This window comes from Mizuhopecten yessoensis, unplaced genomic scaffold, assembly GCF_002113885.1.
Source record: "Mizuhopecten yessoensis strain PY_sf001 unplaced genomic scaffold, ASM211388v2 scaffold4743, whole genome shotgun sequence".
Lineage (NCBI taxonomy): Eukaryota > Metazoa > Mollusca > Bivalvia > Pectinida > Pectinidae > Mizuhopecten > Mizuhopecten yessoensis.
In genome coordinates this window covers 201160-214692 of record NW_018405699.1, presented here as the reverse complement: position 1 = coordinate 214692, position 13533 = coordinate 201160, and the positions used below count along the sequence as shown (strand labels likewise).

The following is a 13533-nucleotide window of genomic DNA, read 5'->3' as shown; positions in this document are numbered from 1 at the left end:
TAGTACGTATTGAGCGAGTGTAACACACTGACCTATCACCTCTGTATCATGAATGTCAAACGCTGATCTAGCACTTTCTACGGTCAACAGGGAACATGATCACGCGCCTGTCACCGTCCCGCAATGCACGTGCGTTGTGATCTTTTCGCCACGTATGACGTGTGAATTACTCTGCGCATGTCCAATCGGGCCATATAAGAAGCGGGTACCACACAGTTGTAGTTAGTTTACCTAAAAGGGACAGGTAAGCCACGGGTGACGGTACAGGTACAGAGGACACAACATGGGCGTGACAACATGGCTGGTTATCTTGGCGTGTTTCTGTGTGATACAAGGTAAGTAAACAAAATTTAATTTTACATACAAAACTTATTTTAATTTCTCATTACTGTAATTTCTTTTGCTTATATAAAGAAATAGGGTGAACAGATACACGTATGCTGTTACAAGAGTAGTTTTTCACCAACGCCACTTTTATTCAATTTTTATTTCTGTACAAATCTAGATAGCATTATAATCGTGTATCCCAGACTATTTAAACAGAATGTAACGGCGAAATTAGGCGATCATTTACTGCACTATGCAGGCACGTGTTCAACACTAAATCATGACGGCACGGGGAATGTTGTTGGTAGAGTCGGTGTCCGTCCGTCCGTTTGCGCACTCTGTTCTTAATTGGTGATTGTGAGCATGCAACTTTATGGTTTCCGTTGTGCGTCAGAGGTTTTATTTTTACTATCTGAATCATTTAATTATGTTTATATACTTTTTGTCCCAAGTACTGAAATTTGACGTTTTATACAGACTTATTTATTGAATTTATATAATTTTGACTTATTTTGATAATTTTGCGGGAGTTGTCCCCCTTATCTTGTGAGCGCTACATTATACCAGTACTCGAGCTCCCAGTGCCTTTTATTTCTACCCTCTCGATATGCCAAGTTCCCTCGTTTTGTCTTTATTTTCTGTCATGTGTGTGGACAAGTTGACAAATTGCAGAATAAAAGATAATCCGTTCTTATTAATCGATAGAAATGTAATGTTAAATGAATGTAGTAGGACGAGGAAAAGTGATAAAGTTAGTGCCGTCCCTGGGGCTCGAACCTGCGACCCTTGGCTCTCCAGCCCGATGCTCTACCGCTAAGCTAAAGGAAAATTCCCTACAGCTGACGGTTGTAAGGCAACCTAATTAAGGTCATAGGAGTGTAATGCTATATGTAAACTTCCCAGCGTCTACGTCTGCGCCGGCGTTCCGCTTAAAGTCAGTTTTTGAGCAAGTTTTTTCAGACCGTGTTAAATCACCAGTTAGAGGCTGTTGACCATTATAAGGTTGTGATATTTATATGGGACGTGAACAGTGCTGAACCCCTCATGTTTTAGGGGCCAACACGGCTTAACTATTGACTTATTGGCATTGGTTTGTGTAAAAAAAATTACATCGTTTTCTCAAAAATTGATGACGTTACTCTCACAAGCAAATGACGTAACAATCAATACCTGCTCACAAGAGAAGATATCTCTGCAGTACGAAAAGACGAAATATTGCAAAATTCGATAAATCTATTTATATCGATACTTCACCTTTGCTGTAACCAGAGACGTATATAGTACAATACTGGCTTTATATGTCTCTGCTGTAACCCATGTTTTGTATGGTTTCCTATATTGTATTACAAATGATACTCAAAATGTCAATACCAGTTTATATTAATTACCAGGGCCGTTTTCGCTTAAACGGTTGAACCGGTCGGACGAGAGTTGTTCGTTTATTAAATGTCGGACCTAGTAATCTGATGCTGCTTTCGGGCGAACATTGACAAAGCTTTGCATGGCCTGCGTAAACATTTGGTCCAAGTCTGCCGATACATCTGTCTATGATAGTGTACATGTAAAAAAAAACGTATGACGTGTGAGAGATGTTTCCTTCATGAGTTACTTCCCCTTAGCCTTGTCTCAAACTGCTCTTGTTAACAAATGGAGGAAATCACTAAAACAAATTCTTAAAAGTGGTAGTGATGAAACCTTTAGGTTAAATATGAGAATTATTTACTAATGTATTTTGGTTGCCATTGACAACCATGTCCATCTCGTTTACATTTTATGATCGAATGCGCAGTTTCTCTACAAGAAAGTAAAATATTGCAGCATCATATGAAAAGATTGATACTCAATTATTTGATGGGCGGCAGGACAATACAAAAATTCAAAAACATGTTTTCTCTGATCGAAATATTTATATAAAGCCATCTGGTACACGTCGTAATTAATATATTGTAGGGGAGACTACTCTTGCATCAAAAGCAAGCTTTAACATTTAAAATAATTCGACTGTCCTTCATTATTTCAGGAAGTTTGGGATCGTTTCAGAGACGTCGCATATCCCCGACGATTGCAAAGATGTTGCGAAGACTGACCGAGAAACAGGTTAACCCAGCATCAACTGCCTGGACCCCGTCCATGCCAACCTCGTCCATACCTACCTCGTACCCGACAAACTTCCCCACCGTCAATACAACATCGCCCAACCCGATCAACTTCTACCAGCACTGGGTCGATTGTCCCGTCCTGGAAAGCATACTCGAACAGTATTCCTGGGATTTCCCCAGTACGAGGTTTCCAAAAGGTATTTACATGTATATGCGTATAATTGCATGAACTTGATGCTGTACGCTTCGAACATTTTGCATTTTGCATGACTTATCTCCCTTGTAGATATAAATGACATTCCAAAAAGTGGGCTCTTGACACAGATGGTCTATCAATACAGGTTCACGTATAGGAGTGGTCTAAGACGGTATGTTTTACTTATAAAAGATGGTCGCATCAGCAGGCCGTACGTACTCTACTACGGGAGATTTACATTGGAGTTCACAAATGTAGACACGTGACATCGGAACACGCCGGCATCTACAGTAACTTTAGCTGGAGTTTCCTCTGGCCCTGACACTAGGCTAAGACATTTTAACAGATGTCTAGTGCCCACACCAGACAATGACGTAGTCTGGTGTCGGGGCCAGAGGAAAGTCGGGCCACAATATCTGGCTAAGGTAGAGCAAGGACTATCACAGGGAATCTCGTTTAACGTGTGAATCTCGCGGTGTCCCGTTGTGAAAAGAGACTCCCGCTGTTGTTTTTTGGAATGTTTAGGTTTTATTTGTATAACACAAGTCTGAACAAGAGTGTCAAGGGGGCGTGCGATTCATTTTAATATTTTATTTCTACAGATTCCATGAACATTTCCCCCGATGAGATGCGACCAGTGATGGCCAGGGGGGTGTCTGCGTTTGACTATCTGAAGAACGTGCGCGTGACTATGGACCTGATGATTGAGGACACGGCCAGACTGATCATGGACAAGCGTGTAAACTGTACCACTGCCATGTACCAGAGAGTATTCGTGTGTATGTAGCGTTACTACACAATACTAGATTGTATCATTTAATGTCGAGAAAGATAAACCTACGGCTAATTTTACTATAACTTTTATCGTGGTTACAGTGATAAATTGATAGAAAATAAACAGTTTAGTACCCACAAATTGCAATATATTTACATTGGTTTGGTTTAGTATTGTTTAATGTTCTATCAACAGTCATGGTCATTCAAGGACGGCCAAGATGCATGCGTGTGTGTTTTGGGATGCTGCGATATGTTCGTGTTTGTCTCCTTGTGATAGCGCGGAACTGATGCCGACTTTATAGTGCTAACTCACTGAAACATACTGCCGAAGACGCCCAGCAGGACACCCAACCGGTCACATTATACTGACAACGGGCGAACCAGTCGTCCCACTCCTTAATTGCTGAGCGTTAAGCAGGGGTAGAAACTACCATGTTTACAGACTCAATTATCTCTTTTATCTTGTTTCGGCCAAGGGACAAAACCCAAAGCCTTCCTCACAGGAGCGAACGCTCAACTAAAAGCCGAAAGTGAGGCATTGTCAATGGAGACATTAGGAAGAAGAAAGTTGTTTAGAAAGAAAAGATAAGATCCCAAATTTAGTCTCCTCTTACAATCATGCAATGGGGCAGCAGGTACAATTCTTACGCCCTACCTGCAGGGACATTGACGAAAATTATATACATTGAATTGTTCAGCTTTATTCAAGAACAAAAGGATGATGGTAAAAGCTGTCGTGTTTAATATTAACATTTATATTTGCAACACAATGCACGCGTACAATGACCTTAATTGTTAATATGACGTTAATCCATTCTCGATATTCCAGGTGTTACGCTCACGTTGGCTGTCTGCAGAGAGTAAACCCTGGAGTATCGAGAATGACGTTTACCCAATACAACCCAAACTTGTGAAACTTCTTTTATTTTCAATACGACATCAACATCTTGAAAATCCGCACGCTCCTTAAATCCCCTCCCTGTCCTGTTGTATTTAGAGGTCACGAGTTCCTGTTACGGAAGTTATTACAATATGCTTGAATTTTCAGACTTCATGAGGCGACGACTTGACCAGATGATGTCGCCACGTGACACCTCCCTTAAAAGCCGTATCGAAGTCATACTGAACCAGTACTTCCCAAACAATCCCGACATCCTCAGCCGCTCGGGAGAACTAGTGTGGGGAGTCCACTACGTCGTGCACGAGTCCTTCATTCATACCTTACAGGAAGAGATGTTCCGAAGTAAGTCGGTTGTCATTCTTGAAATTCTTTTTGATGGGCGTCATACCACTGATTCTGTCGCCCATTAGATATGTACAGTATAGGAGTTATCTGTAGTCGTAAACATTTGACCTCGGGTACGGTGTAATAGAGGTCCAGAAATAAATGAATGTTAAGATATTTATTCGAAATTCCCGAAAGTGACATTAATTGCCCAGCTGGTCAAATAAATTGAAGCGCCGATACACTGTCGAGTTCGGTGTCTAGAAGAGTTAGTACGCGTCATAACAAGATTCTAAGAAATCTAAAAATACAATGCTGCGATGTAACCCATGGCTAATGAAATATTAAAAAGATCTGCATCTTGGGAGATGATTCTGGGCATGTCATATCTTCATTATTAATTTCCATTTGCTTCTCATGCCGGCTGTATTAGTGAATTGATCCGTGTTTGAGTTCAATAGTTTCCCGAGGGTCATTGCTGTTGGCGATTACTTGTGGAAAGTGTTTCCGGTTGCAGTAGCGCAGGATACATCCTTAAGGTCATAGGAGTGTATTGATAAACGGAAGTAGGAAGTTCATCCCTAGTTGAAAATCCAATGTAGGGAGGCAGTATCACAATTTCCGCATATTCTAATGTTTAATATTAAACTGATGAATATTGTATGCTTATTATTGACAGAACAGTGTGTTCTTTCAATACTATTGTATTGCAAAGCAATCCAGGCATTAATTCAGTGGGGGTTTTATCAATGAGTCACATGTGTCCATTTTTCTGTACTTCAGGAAACCGGCTACCTATTTCACTACTGTGAAGTTTTCCAGGAACGATAACTCATTGCATGCAGTTACTATGTGTATATGGTTTTATTATAAAATGTCAACTTTTAATCGTTTATAGATGATTAATTTTACACAATTTCAGCATTTATGAAATTAATATACATTAATGCAATACTAATCTATGTTAGTATCATTTTTATTGACATTATTTTGCAAAAAAAATGTGTTTCGAGTCTCTTTTCAAAATTCAATCCTTTTTACATACATTTCCATTTAAAATCCTTAAAATTCTGACAACCTATATTGTTTTGTGGTAGAACATTTTCTTTACTTCAAAGCAATATAACTACAAAATGTGAATAAATTCTACTTAGAAATGGCGACACAATCCTATTAGCTTAAGTCTCAGTGTCGGACCTTGATATCACTAACCTTTAAATCACCATGTCGCTGCGAAGTTGCGTGTTCGTCTTGATGACAAAAGGAAAACCTATTTAAACAATTGAATGTCATTGTCACATTTGCCCGACAGGGTTTCGCTTTTGAAAACCAGTAATTGACAATTTGCCGTTTTAAACGCTTCTTTCAGGTCTTGGTTGGTTTTTACGGGATTACAAATGGAGTATTCCATCTTTCCTGGAGCGATTCCACAGAGGCGAATTCGCCTCCATCGATGACGTGGCGTCACAGATGGTGAATGATTTCTTCAGCTTTGGTGCGATCTACCCAGACGCATTCCGTTGTACAACGCCGCAAGAATTCATTCATATGCACACGAGGGTTGCGAACAGGACGGTAAACAAGTATGTGCTTTAAAACTAAAACCTTAAATTAATGGTATGTTTGGACATCACTTGATGAGGGCAAACTAGGATGTGCTTTAACTCATTCATCCCTGAAAACACTTTTGAACTCTTCCAGTTCAAAGGTTGGAATAGTTCATTATGAAATTTCAGGGGTGAATGAGTTAAAACTAAAACCCTAAATTAATGATTTGTTTTGACATCATTTGATTACTCCAATTTTGTGGATCATGTTTCTTAGTCGATATCGTTATATCTTGTTTATAAATGTTGACGAGTTTATTTATGCTACAGTTACAGGCAGACTCGCAAGTCCGGACTAGCCGTGGCGTTCATCACCAATCATCTCCAGGAGGTTTTCAGCATGCCCCACGCTCCCTCTCCTGTGAAACTTGACCCCTTGGTTGTGGACGAGGCCATTCAGAAGTTGGTGACGGTCATTCTTGGATACATGAACGACACGATGGTGGAGATAGCTAGGTATGAAGGATATTTAGCATCAGCAACTCTGTCCCCGCCCACCTTCATGGCCAGCAGTCTCAGTAAGTAGCTTGATTTATAGCCCGGGGGGTTCATCTCGTACCTAAAAAAATGTTGATATGTTCAATATGTCGCTAACCATAGCCACTTTTACTTTCCAAGTATAATTCTGTCATTTACCTTTTCGTTCGTTTGATGTCGTTTCCTTGGACATGTGCTATCTACTTTGTATGTGCCCTAATGGTCTCTTTCGTGTTGATGAGCCGTTAGGAATCCAGTAATATCCCTCGTATGTTCTTGATGTTACATATATAGTCATAATATTGTCAAAGAACTTTATGCGTATTGTAATAATTATATAAAACGAATTGTTTTTACGAATAGTAGGTATTTTCAGGAACATTCAGTCAAAAGGATCATGTGAAATCTGAAATGATTTAAAACTGTTTTGATTTTCCTTTATAATATTTCCGTATCTGTTGCCCAGGTGACGTACAATGGAACGCGACAATGATGCTGTTTCACCGGATGTTCCCCAACAGTCCGCTCCCTCCCATTGGCACGGTATCTCCAGGTACGCCTTTGAAATACTCGTCATTTCCGGTGTCTTGTACTTCCGGTATTCGAATATGGCTCATAGATGTTCCGTTTTGATTTTCCGAGAGACCCCTGTTATGGAAGCCATTTCCATCCATTTTCTGTATAGAGTGAAAGTAATTTTCTATTAAATTAGTTCTAAATTAATCACATTTTGAACCGACTGAAAGGCCAGTAATGTTGCAAAAAATACCTACACAAAAATGTGAAGGGCGGTAGATATTTTCAGCTTGACACAAAATTCGGGGGTTGAGCCCCCGTACCGGTGTTTTCATTAGTCTTGTATCTATTTTAATGAAATGAAAAGATTTTTATTCGTATAACTTTTTCCTTGGTTTATCATCAAATTTTAATTCAAGCTTGGAGATGCATCACAATATTGTTTACCTTGATGAAACTTTTATATAAACTTACGGAAACTTGTTCAATTGGCAGTGTCCCGGGGCCACTTGTATTAAACATCTCGAGCGAATAGTGGTCTATGAGAACTCTTAGTTCGATACAAGTGTGGCCGGGTACTTTACTTANAAACGATTATCTAAATTCCAATAAGTATCTCGGGTAAATAGAATAATAACTCTCATTTGGAGTTGATGGCTGTGGCGGTCACCGAGTTTCTTTAACCAGATGCCAAGAGCTAAATAAAACAGATCTTCCTTTTTGTCATTGTTCATTGCAGCATCAAGTCCCTGATGCCATCTACCTGGTCCTCGGATCCAAAATATGGACCGATTGAGAATAAACTCAATACTATGATAAAGGAAAAGGAGATGCTCATTAACGGCGTACCGGCGACCCGCGGTTTAACCGGGAAGTAGGGGGCGCTGTCGAGTACCAATAATGAAGGGTGCTGTCTGGATTTAATTGTTGTTAGAAAACTTCGTTGAATTTCGTTAAATTTGACAATAATTCGTTTTTTCTTGTTACATTTATGAATAATAAATTTTAAGAAATTGTGACGGAGTCGTTATTGTTTTCGCCATCTACAGAGTACGGATATCGCTTACAGCAGTGCAACGTGCCACCTTTTTAAAAAGATGTCTGCCTGTATAGTGTCGAGTTTTAGTCACTAACAAGTAGCTAACTGGAAATCTGTATTTCGCACCTTTGATACTGAATTGTTAAGGTTATTAAGAATTGGTGATGCCAGATTATAGTTTGTTACAAATTCGTTCAACTTATACCATACAAGTCCTATACATCAAATCAACTGGACTCGCGCTAGTGTTTTTTACCATAATGCTGATTACCTACAGTATAATAGTGTCTGATCCAGTATTAGTGTCTGGTCCAGTATTACAGTGTCTGGTCCAGTATTAGTGTCTGGACCAGTATTACAGTGTCTGCTCCAGTATTACACTGTCTGCTCCAGTATTACAATGTCTGCTCCAGTATTACAGCGTCTGGTCCAGTATTACAGTGTCTGGTCCAGTATTACAATGTCTGCTCCAGTATTACAATGTCTGCTCCAGTATTACAGTGTCTGGTCCAGTATTACAGTGTCTGCTCCAGTATTACAATGTCTGCTCCAGTATTACAGTGTCTGGTCCAGTATTACAATGTCTGGTCCAGTATTACAAGGTCTGATCCAGTATAAGCCTGTCTGGTCCAGTATTAAACTGTCTGTTCCAGTATTACAGTGTCTGGTCCAGAATTACAGTGTCTGGACCAGTATTACAGTGTCTGGACCAGTATTACAGTGTCTGCTCCAGTATTACAATGTCTGGTCCAGTATTACAGTGTCTGGTCCAGTATAACAGTGTCTGTTCTTGTATTACAGTGTCTGTTCTAGTATTACAGTGTCTGGTCCAGTATTACAGTGTCTGGTCTAGTATAAGTGTCTGGTCCTGTATTACAGTGTCTGGTCCAGTATTACAATGTCTGGTACAGTATTACAATGTCTGGTCCAGTATAACAATGTCTGGTCCAGTATTACAATGTTTGGTCCAGTATTACACTGTCTGGTCCACTATTACAGTGTCTGGTCAAGTATTACAGTGTCTGGTCCAGTATTACAGTGTCTGGTCAAGTATTACAGTGTCTGGTCAAGTATTACAAGGTCTGGTCCAGTATTATAAGGTCTGGTCCAGTATTATAAGGTCTGGTCCAGTATGACAAGGTCTGGTCCAGTATGACAAGGTCTGGTCCAGTATTGCAAGGTCTGGTCCAGTATTACAAGGTCTGGTCCAGTATGACAAGGTCTGGTCCAGTATGACAAGGGCTGGTCCAGTATTGCAAGGTCTGGTCCAGTATTTCAGTGTCTGGTCCAGTATTAGTGTCTGCTCAAGTATTACAGTGTCTGGTCTAGTATAAGTGGCTGGTCCTGTATTACAGTGTCTGGTCCAGTATTAGTGTCTGCTCAAGTATTACAGTGTCTGGTCCAGTATTACAGTGTCTAGGCCAGTATTACAGTGTCTAGGCCAGTATTACAGTGTCTAGGCCAGTATTACAGTGTCTAGGCCAGTATTACAGTGTCTAGTCCAGTATTACAGTGTCTAGTCCAGTATTAGTGTCTGCTCAAGTATTACAGTGTCTGCTCCAGTTTTAGGTTCTGGTCCAGTTTTGTGATGCTACTGAGTTCTAGAAATAAAACTGGTCGAAATGTGGATAAAAATATGTATAATTGGTCAGTTCGTAGCCCGGGAAAGGAAATTGTGAAATAGAAAACTGAAAAAGAGATTTCCGGCTTTTTACGGAGTACCATTAACCCTTTTTACACGCAAAAAACCCTGTTTAGTTCACCAAAAGACCTTTGAGAACTGTTAGGGCTTCCTAAGTTACCTAAAGGTTACAGGTTGTGCTGGACTTTATTTGCGACTAAAAAAAGGAAACTTGTGTATTGGAAAAATATCAGAAATATAGAAAATTTAAACCTCCCTCGAGTTATTCGTAATGAGTAGTTTATTCGTTCCGAAGTTTTGCCAAGTTTCTTATTACATAATGTACCCGTGTACTCTGTGTCGTGAATGTAAAACGCTGACCTAACACTTCCTAAGGGGTACTAATCGGGAACCGTCGGCACATTCCGTAAACGAGAAAATAAGTTCTCGTTTACGGAAAGTGCAGACGGTTCCCGATTGACGGGGTACATGAACACTTGTCTGTCATCGTCCCGAAATACACGTGCGTTGTGACCTTTAAGCCATGTATGTCGTCTCGTTCAACCAGACTCTTTCTGTCTGCGCAAGCTACGTCTTGAATTACAACTCATCAAGCGTCTGGTTGAACGAGACTACCATGTATGACGTTGTAAATTACCCCGCGCATTTCCAGCTGGGCTATAAAGAGGCGGGTATTTTGTACATGAAGGGACAGGTAGGTGACTGTACAGGTACAGAGGAGACAACATGGGCGTGACAACATGGCTGGTTATCTTGGCGTGTTTCTGTGTGATACAAGGTAAGTGAAATAAAATTAATTTTACGTACAAAACTTATTGTATTACTGTGATTTCCTTGCTTACACGTACGCCACAGACATTTGTTTCTGTCAATAAAAATAGACATGAGAAAACCACTCACAACCTACTCATTTTTGTTATTGACAGAAACAAATGCCTGTGACTACGCTACGACAAAAGAATAGTTGCACTGGTGTAGTGGTAGGGGTAGATCATTTGATTATCAAGATCAGGGAAAGCAAAACAGATCAGTATATTTTTTGAGATCATGTCGTTATTAACCGTATAAGATGGTCATAAGATAAGTAGATGTGGCGCAGATTATAAGACTTTCATGTCCAGGGATGTAGGATAGGGAAATTCCAACAGAGGGGTTTTCAGATTTGGTAAAACACAAGGCTTTGCCGAGGGTTTTGCTATATTTGAAAATCCCGAGGGTTGAATTTCCCTATCCTACACCATTGGGCATTAAATAGTATTTTTCTTTCATTCCAATTACCAGAATAAGCTCAGAAACCATGAAAATGCGTTTGGACTGGCTACCATTTTGAAAATTTCCCCGGAGCATTTTTGACGAAAACTAATTCCTCAGCGAGATTTAGCATATCCCATATTTGCAAAAAGAGTTTGCGCAGAAAAAAATAATCTCATCTTTCTAACGTGTACGCTAATTATATAGTAAAACGTTTTAATTTTATCACGTTGCCTTTGCCGCATTGCGGCATCGATGTTCTCCAAATTCGTGACGTCACGTCATTGTTGAGCCATTGTGACGTCACGCCCATGTAATTACATGGCCAGCAATAAAAATTAGTCCTCTGACGATTATTTGTTCAAACGGGTTTTTAGGTCAGGAAACGCATGTAAGCATATATAAACGTAGATCATAAAGCTATAGGGGAGTAAGGGGGACTATTTTGAGGCGCTTGAGAACGGTGTCCGGTGAGTAAGATATCGGGTTGCATTCCTTTCGTTCCGGCGGGGCATCAGCGGCTGCGCGTAATGACGTGATTGAAAGGTGCCCACCTTAGCGGACGCCATTTTTGAATGTCGGGGTAGTGACTAATTAACAAGCCGTACTGATCGGAACCGAAAACGGATTATATCATTCTTGTTTAGAAATTTTCCGGACCGTCTCTTTTTGTTGGTTAGTCACTACCCTGACATACAAAAATGGCGTCCGCTCATGATCAGGTGGGACATTTTGGACGATTGTAAACAGAGCTCTACTAACTTGATGAAGGGGCAAATCGCCCTGAATTTGACTAATTTCTTTGTCTGCACTGTCGTTATTTAAGGATTAACTTGAATATAATTATGTTTTATGATGAGAGTACACTCCGGTTTTTTGTGTTATAGCTCCATAACATGAAAAATATATTCAATTTAATCCTTATAATTGAATCTACTATACGCAATCCCTATGGAAATCCACTTTTATTGATGGACTCTTTTCTCTTAAAGTATTGCGCTGCTGTATCGGCCAATCAAAAGCGACGTTACAAACGGCGACGTCATTTTTTTAAGTTATGGGCTGATAACATAAATTTGTAAGCCAATAAATGCTTGTTACACGCAAGATTAAATTATTACTTCTTTGCCCATATTTATTATAGATATAGAAAGAAAAAAAATGAAACGAGATTAAATGACCTCTTACAAATTAGAAAACATTAACTTTAGCGTTTACCATATGGACTCCTATATGGTTTTTGGATTTTCTGTAATTTATTCCTTATCATCCGACCTCCAATACTTTGACATTTTTCATCTTTTGTTCATATAAAAAGGAAGCATTAAAAATAAATTATTTGACTGGGAAATTTCAAATCCTGTGGTTTAGACTTTTAACGGTATTTTTTGTTTCTGACTTGTAAAAGTTGAAGTCCTGTGTAATGGTGTTTATAATTGCACGTCAGTATGAAATTGTAATTAGGAGTGTCATCATATTGATTCGAATACCTGTTCACGAATAAATTACGTTAATTCAATGAAATTATATAGAGTCCCTTCTTCAAATTACTGTTACAAGGTTTGGTTTGGTTTAAGGTGGCTTCACACATCGTCATCAGTGACTATTTTCGTGATGTATTTCCGGTAAAAGTACAGCTCCGACTCGATTATCTCAAACAAAATGTGCATGTACACCGTGTCGTCATTTCCATTTCCGTATTACGTATAGGGCGTTTCAACACCGTAGTGTAAATTATAGTTAAACAATAGTACAAGTGCGTGACGATGTGTTGGAATGAAGAATCCAATACAAAGACATAAACTGACTCGCGGGAAGACACTGACACAAGACCAGACGACTTTAAGAAACTCATGGAATGCGGACTGACCCGACCTCAATATGTAATATCTGTGTCCTGTTTACTTTAAGCTTGTTGATAATCACCTTTATCCGTATAATTTTAAAAAAAAATCGCTTTGTGTAACGTGTTTTATATATTTTGCGATAATATATGCAACAGCATGCAGGTACATTATAAGCTAGTTCAGCAATAGCAGGTAAATACCACGGGATAATTTACAAGTAAAAACAATAAAGGTACAGAACCGTAGCAGCACATAAGTCAGCACAGACGGGTAGCATTTGTAATCACAGACGGGTAGCATTTGTAATCACAGACGGGAAGCATTTGTAATCGCAGACGGGTAGCATTTGTAATCACAGACTGGTAGCATTTGTAATCGCAGACGGGTAGCATTTGTAATCACAGACGGGTAGCATTTGTTATCAGACGGGAAGCATTTGTAATCACAGACGGGTAGCATTTGTAATCAGACGGGTAGCATTTGTAATCACAGACGGTTAGCATTTGTAATCACAGACGGGAAGCATTTGT

General features: G+C 39.6%; 1 protein-coding gene across 3 annotated transcripts in view; it reads left to right on the top strand.

The window, feature by feature from the left end:
• Window positions 1-206: 206 nt before the first annotated feature.
• The window catches only part of LOC110449645, a 23500-nt gene continuing 10173 nt past the window's right edge, over window positions 207-13533 (top strand). Inside the window, exons 1-7 of one of the 3 annotated variants that reach the window (XM_021496635.1) lie at window positions 218-335; window positions 2348-2623; window positions 3225-3401; window positions 4448-4642; window positions 5994-6207; window positions 6502-6749; window positions 7175-7261. In XM_021496635.1, coding sequence (XP_021352310.1) covers window positions 284-335; window positions 2348-2623; window positions 3225-3401; window positions 4448-4642; window positions 5994-6207; window positions 6502-6749; window positions 7175-7261 — 1249 coding nt within the window. In that variant the 5' untranslated portion in view covers window positions 218-283. Of the gene's footprint in view, window positions 336-2347; window positions 2624-3224; window positions 3402-4447; window positions 4643-5993; window positions 6208-6501; window positions 6750-7174; window positions 7262-10515; window positions 10684-13533 lie in introns of those variants that run through there. The other 2 variants (XM_021496634.1, XM_021496636.1) reach the window with 2 other exon arrangements.